Source organism: Gracilinanus agilis, chromosome 2 (assembly GCF_016433145.1).
Source record: "Gracilinanus agilis isolate LMUSP501 chromosome 2, AgileGrace, whole genome shotgun sequence".
Classification (NCBI taxonomy): Eukaryota; Metazoa; Chordata; class Mammalia; order Didelphimorphia; family Didelphidae; genus Gracilinanus; species Gracilinanus agilis.
This window is the reverse complement of record NC_058131.1, coordinates 42,063,032-42,069,483: the sequence shown is the minus strand read 5'-3', so window position 1 is coordinate 42,069,483 and position 6,452 is coordinate 42,063,032. Positions and strand designations below refer to the sequence as shown.

At 54.8% G+C, this 6,452-nt stretch overlaps 2 protein-coding genes across 3 annotated transcripts in view; one reads left to right on the top strand and one right to left on the bottom strand.

Moving 5' to 3' along the window:
* The window catches only part of FCSK (fucose kinase), a 24,690-nt gene extending 19,968 nt beyond the window's left edge, over positions 1–4,722 (top strand). Inside the window, exons 18-23 of the mRNA XM_044663109.1 lie at positions 581–724; positions 897–1,016; positions 2,298–2,485; positions 2,619–2,718; positions 3,042–3,265; positions 3,434–4,722. Of these exons, the coding sequence (XP_044519044.1) occupies positions 581–724; positions 897–1,016; positions 2,298–2,485; positions 2,619–2,718; positions 3,042–3,265; positions 3,434–3,520 (863 nt within the window). The 3' untranslated portion in view covers positions 3,521–4,722. The remainder of the gene's footprint in view (positions 1–580; positions 725–896; positions 1,017–2,297; positions 2,486–2,618; positions 2,719–3,041; positions 3,266–3,433) is intronic.
* Positions 4,723–5,013: 291 nt separating this feature from the next.
* The window catches only part of COG4 (component of oligomeric golgi complex 4), a 37,317-nt gene continuing 35,878 nt past the window's right edge, over positions 5,014–6,452 (bottom strand). For both annotated transcript variants that reach the window (XM_044663108.1, XM_044663107.1), the window contains 2 exons: positions 5,952–6,080; positions 5,014–5,668 (listed from right to left, as the gene is read on the bottom strand). In XM_044663108.1, the coding sequence (XP_044519043.1) occupies positions 5,534–5,668; positions 5,952–6,080 (264 nt within the window). In that variant the 3' untranslated portion in view covers positions 5,014–5,533. The remainder of the gene's footprint in view (positions 5,669–5,951; positions 6,081–6,452) is intronic.

Genomic DNA, 6,452 nt, shown 5'->3' with positions numbered 1-6,452 from the left:
AGAGAGAGAGAGAGAGAGAGAGAGGGAGAGAGAGAGAGAGAGAGAGGGAGGGAGGGAGGCAGAGAGAGAGGCAGAGAGGGAGAGGGAGGCATCGTGAAAGCCCAGGGAGGACGGAGTCTCTGGGAGGAGAGGGAAAGATTAGGGAGAAGAATTGGGAATCGGATTTGGCTATTTCGAGAGCACCGGAGAGCGCGGTGAGGATGGAAAGCAGATTTCAAAGGGGTTCAAAGAGGAGAAGAAATGGAAGAAATAAACGTAGGCAGCCTCTAGGAATCTGGCTCGGAAGGGGAGGCACAGAGGATGAAGGCTTGTGGGGAATGCCATTTCCTACCGAGAATCGTTCTCGGGATGAGGGTACTTGTAAAGTGGCCCTTTGGAAAGCTCCGTGGGCAGATTTGTTCCCATTTCTGGACTTTCCCAACGTATCTGTCCCTATTTGTGACCAGGGGTGGGTCTTGGGGAGGGAGGGGGAGGGCATACGGGCTGCTGCGGTGATGGAAGAAGCAGAAAATACCCATTTAACAGTCTCGGCTCGGTTGGGAGGGGCTGAGCTCTCTCTCCCTCCTCCATTGCCTTTCAGGGGCCCTGCTGAAGGCAGCTTTCATCTGCGCCCAGATCGTGCAGCTCCCCTCCCCGAACACCCTGCAGACGCAGCTTCTCCACGGCTTTGGGGGGGGCTTCGAGCTGCACACGTGGTCTGACCTGCCCCACGGCTCTGGCCTGGGTGAGTGACCCCTCTGCTAGCAGCACTGTGCTCGGTCCATGTGCCAGCCCCGCAGCCCAGACTCTTGGCCCCAGCCCTGGCCTCGTCTCTCCCTTTCGGCCAGTCCCCCCACCTCGGCCCTTCCTGCTCGGTAAGGAGCTAAGGCAGACGCCGCTTCCCCCCAACACCGCAGGCACCAGCAGCATCCTGGCCGGGGCAGTGCTGGCGGCCTTGTATCGGGCGGCGGGGAGAGCGGTGGACACCCAGGCTCTGATCCACGCCGTTCTCCATCTGGAGCAGATGCTCACCACAGGTATGGGGGAGAAGGAGGGGGAGGAGGGAGCTCAGGACGAGGCTCTGGGGCTGCCGAATGGGGCTCATCCGGAATCTTTCCAAGGCCATCAGCCGCCAGCAAGACTGGACTAGGGTCTCCCATGTGCCCGTGTGCTGGGAGCTGGACACAGGACCCGGCCTTATCCCAGGGGCCGCTGGCTTATAATACATGTACAATACAGGGCATCTTGGCTTGTCCTCAGTGTCGGAAGCCGTTCCGTAGGGCTGCGGACATGTGTGGACTCCTTCCTGGCATGGCTCTGCCATGAATTCCTTGTGCTCTTCTTGGCAAAGACCTTTCCTGCGTCAGTTTCCCCTGGACCTCTACAGCCATTCCTCAGGTCAAAAGCTGGACCTCTCGCTTCCTCTCCTTGGGAAGTGACCGAAAGGGCCATTCAGTCGTTCATTAAGTCATTCATTTATGAAAGTTATACGCCTGGGCTGGATACAGCTGGTCCAGGCAGGTCATAACTACAGTCATCCTATTTCATGTACTTCTAGAGCTGGAGCAGCTAAGTGGTGCAGAGGGTAGAGCACCAGGTCTGGCGTCAGAAAGACCCAAGTTCAAATCTGGCTTCAGACACTTCTTGGCTGGGTGACCCTGGCCAAGTCACTTCACCCTGTTTGCCTCTGTTTCCTCATCTGTAAAGTGAGCTGGAGAAGGAAATGGCAAAACCATTCCAGCGTCTCAACCAAGAAAACCCCAAATGGGAGCACCAAGAGTCTTGGGGACATGGTGAAAAACAACGGAACCAAAACAAATCTGAGTTTACTGAGTTCTAAGACTGAACAGTGACCTGAACAGAGGAACAGAGCCGTTAAGTGGCGGAGCTTGGCCCGAGCTCTTTTCAGGGCTGCTCCTCAGAGGAAAAGCCCTGGAGCCAGAGCTCGAGTCTGCTTTCTCCCATATTTGTTTTCAACTCCCCCATTTGAATGGGAGCTCCCTGGGGACCCGGAGCGTCTCAGAATCAATCCTGTGGATTAGTTCCAAGGCAGAAGGGCGGTCAGGGCTAGGCAATTGGGGGGGGGGGTGAACCCCAGCCCATAGCGCAGGGCCCAGCACAGAGCAGGCACTTAGATGTTTACTGGAGGAATCGGAGGAGGAGAATGGGGCTTCGGGAATGGGGCTTTGGGGAAGGGGCTTTGGGGACGGGGCTTTGGGGATGGGGCTTCGGGGGGCTTTGGGGACGGGGCTTTGAGGATGGGGCTTGGGAGGTTCGTCCTAAAGGCTTTGCCCAGGACGAGGCCTTGGGGTTTGCAGGAGGCGGCTGGCAAGACCAGGTGGGCGGCCTCGTACCGGGCATCAAGATAGGGCGATCGAGGGCCCAGCTGCCGCTGAAGGTAGAGGTGGAAGAGATTTCGGTGCCTCCCGACTTCATTCAGACCCTCAACGAGCACCTGCTCCTGGTGTACACAGGCAAGACCCGCTTGGCACGCAACCTGCTCCAGGTAGGCTCGTCCCCGGTGCACAGGATGCGGGGCGGTTGGAGCAGGAAGCCTCCCTGCAGACCCACTAGCGGGTTCTGCAGCCACACTGACCTGTCTTCCTCCTTTTCCCTTTCTGCTCCATCGCCAACTGTAGGATGTCCTGAGGAACTGGTATGCCCGGCTGCCTGTGGTGGTGGACAATGCCCAGGCTCTGATAAGAAACGCTGAGGAGTGTGCTCGGGCCTTCTGCCAAGGTGAGTCCTCTTTGAGGCGCTCTTCCAAAGGCATCTGGGCACTGGGCTCCGGGGAGGAGGGGGAAAGCAGGCGGGGGGGCCAGCCTATGTCTGGGGGCCACCCTACCAAGCCAAAGGCCGGGGAACTCTGGGCATCTACCCACCACCAGGAGGGCTCCTTGGGCACGGCAGATGGGGCCTATCCAGGCAGCAGAGAGAAAAGCCCAGAGAGGCAGGTCCTACTGGGTCCAGCTCCAGGTGGTTCCTCTCCTGGGTGAATCCTGGGCCCTGGGGACGGCCTCCTGCCCTTACGTCCGTGAATGCCCTCCGTGTCCCCATTGCAGGGAACCTGCCCCTTCTGGGCCAGTGTCTGACTCAGTACTGGGGACAGAAGAAGTGCATGGCCCCGGGCTGTGAGCCCCAGGCTGTGCGGCGCATGATGGATGTCCTGAAGCCTTATGTGTACGGCCAGAGCCTGGCAGGGGCTGGGGGTGGAGGCTTCCTCTACGTGTTGACTAAAGAACCACGGCAGAAGGAGGTCCTGGAGGCGGTGCTCGCCAAGATGGAGGTAGCCGCTGGGCCAGGGCAGGGGTGTGGATGGGGAGAAGGGAGTGAACAAGGCCGGCTGCTTTCCCTGGGGTTGGAGGCTCCCCTGGTGTTGCCCCTTTCTCTGCTGGGCTTCCTGAGGGCCTCTCCGGTCCCTGGAGCTTCCCTTCCCATTGCACTTCCCTCCTAGGGCCTGGAGAACTACAGCATCCACCTGGTGGAGGTGGACACCCAGGGCTTCAGCCTGCGGGTGCTGGCCAGTGATGCTTCTGCCTGATGGATCCTAGACCCCCAGGCCCTGGTCCAGCCAGGCTGTTGTGGTGCCTGGAAGAGAAGAGCCCAAACTTGGTGCTAGGGAGCCTTGGCTTCTTTGTGTTCTCATAGGAAGAGGGAAATGCCATTCTCTTTAGTTTCTCTCTGGGGACCAGAGCAAGAAATCACTGGGACTTGAGAAGACTGGCAAGCCCAATCTTTTGCCTCCTGGACCCAGAGCTGGGAGGGTGTTGGGGATTTCCCCATCTCAGCAGACATCAGCATGGCCTTGGCCTCAGCCGTGAGACCGAAGGACCTCGTCCCATCTTCCTGTTAGGAGGGCCGAGGGCTCAAACTCAGAGAGCCAGGCTGATGACACTGAGCTGGTCTCCAACTCCAAATTTTGCTTTATAATGGAAGAACACTATGAGCAGGGAGAAGGACTCTGCCATCTCTCTCCTAGGTTATGCTGCTAATTCTCCAGTCACAATTCATTTCTACAAATTGGGTAAATAGATATTTATGAGGGCCCTGACCTTTGTTTTCATTGGACTGTTGTACCACCAGGCTCACTCCTCCTCTGGCCCAAATGGATCAAAGGAGTTTAAAGAAACCTTATTGCTCATCTAGTCCGGTGTTCTCATTTGATAGGTGAAAGTCTTTCAGGACATAGGATATTGCCTATGACGGGAGTCTGGCCACCCCGTCCTTATCCAGAAATCAAACCAACTGTCCCTTATGTACCTGATTCCCCACACCAAGGGGCCTTGTGCATCCCTGTCTTTTTTCCCCTCTTCTAGAATGCTCCTGCCTTAGGAGGCTGGCTGTTTATAAGTTTCCTGCCTACCTTGGCCCAGCTACAGAAAATATGCTATGGAGGTTATTGCCCCTCCCTGCAGGGTAAACCAGAGGAAGCTGGGCTTCCCACTCACCAGGCTTCATATACTACTAATGTTTCAGCAACTTGGCTAGTAGGAGCAGGGAGCAATGCTAGTCGTTTTGAGGTTGGGACTCAGTTCATGCCAGCCACAATGAGTATGAAGGGATGCTTCCTTCAAACAGCCAGTCCTCTAGCCTGGGGCCTTGAGCTGAAGAAACCATATAGTCATGGCAAATTCAAGTTTTAACAAATGAATGTTGAGTCCCGTGTTCTGAAGGGGGCACAGGACCCCTACACAGGTGACCACCAGAACCAGGTCTCTCAGGTTGGGATTTTTAGTGACAATAAACCAATGATTCTTTAAAGTTGGACCTAGAAAGCCTTTTTCCATCCACATTGAAAGTGCTCATTTCATTGTGGGATGCTCAGGATGGAGTCATCTGGTTCACAGGGAGCTGGGTGAAAAGGAGCAATAATCTAGCCATTTCCCTTGTGTGTGTCCTAGCTGGGGTGGGTGGTGAATGGGTGAGGAGCCTTTACTGGTTCCCATGTGTTGCTGCTTGGTACTGGGGTTGGAGGGGGAGGGCTGGAGTTTTTTGCCCTCCCTTTCTAGGATAGAGCTTTTCTCTGACACCTACTAGTCTTCAAGTCTCAGTCTTTATTTAGTGTGATCACTAAATGTAATGGAACATTCATCATTTCCTAAGGATTTCTCTTGTTCTCCAGATGTCCCCTAAAAGGAGACTATCAACCCAGCCAGACGGGACATACAACCGTTTTCTGTAGTGTCTGAGGTGGTGGCTGTTCTCTCCCAAAGCAGAAAAATGGCCTGTTTGCCTCCATTCTGGATGGCTCTTCTTTCCTCTGTAGGGAATGTATAATAGGAAAAGAACATGCCACCAAGTTCCCTGACCTCCTTGCTTGGAGGTCCTCTGTGGGTCTCGTCAAACTGGGAAGGCAGAGATATGTCCAGGGCAGCTTATTTACCTGTTCCTAGAAATGGAATGGGCTGGGCCTCCAAGCCATGACATGAGATAGCTCGAGTGAGGCCTGCCTAGCCTGTAGCAATCCTAGGAATGTTCAGGCTGACCACTCTCTGGGCTCAACCACTGAAAGCCCCAGGAAAGCCCATGGAGTGTGATAGACTTGTCCTGCCAGCTACAAGCGAAGCCTCTTGATGTCTTCACTGCGGAAATCAATTCGTAGGGCCAACACTTGGCGCACCTCAGCTGGAGTCAGACGCCATGTGAGAGGGCCTGAGTTGGCGCCCCAATAATCCAGGATTTCTGTCACCTGAAGTGGAGGCCAGAGCAGCATCAGCAAAGAGAAAATACATTCTCATAGGCATTGCTACTAAGGGGATGGCCACTGGGTTCTTGCAAGAGGGGCAGAGAATTATACCAGTGATAGCCCTCCTCAGTGGAATGTGCCATATGGGATGGTACTATGATACACTGCAGGAAACTTCAGATCCCCTCTGTCCCCTGAGAGATGAGCTCTTGAAACTTGTCTCCTTCCTAAGGTATCATTCCCTGGCAAGGTCGGGAGCTACTGCCAGCTCAGAGCATCCACTCACCCTTTCTAGGTTGAGGATGGTTGCCATCTGGGAAAGTCTAGCAAACTTGTCTCGGATGGTCCAGGTGGTCACTGTGGTGAGGTAAGCAATGAGGGACCTCAGCTCTTTGTCAAACTGCAGGCCACCCAGCTGTGAGAGAGAGAAAAGCCCAGGGAGACTCGAGTTGGAAGTCTGGACTTCTGAACATGTTTGCTCATTTTATCTAATAAATGCAGAGATCAATGCAAAGGACTGGGGGGGGGGGGAGGAGAGAGGAGAGGAATCCAGGCCCAGCCCCTATCCTCATGGAACATAGAGGCAGAGACAGCCAATAAATAATATTACATCAGAGATGTGCCAAACCAAGTACTGTGTGAGGACCAGAGAGGGGCCATTATTTATTGATCAGAGGAGTTAAGCCAAGTTTCATGAAGGAGGTGATTTGAGTTGGGAAGGAATTAGACAAGAGAAAAAGGAAGAAGGGCATTCTAGGCATGCGGATAAGGAAGGAGGAGAGGATGC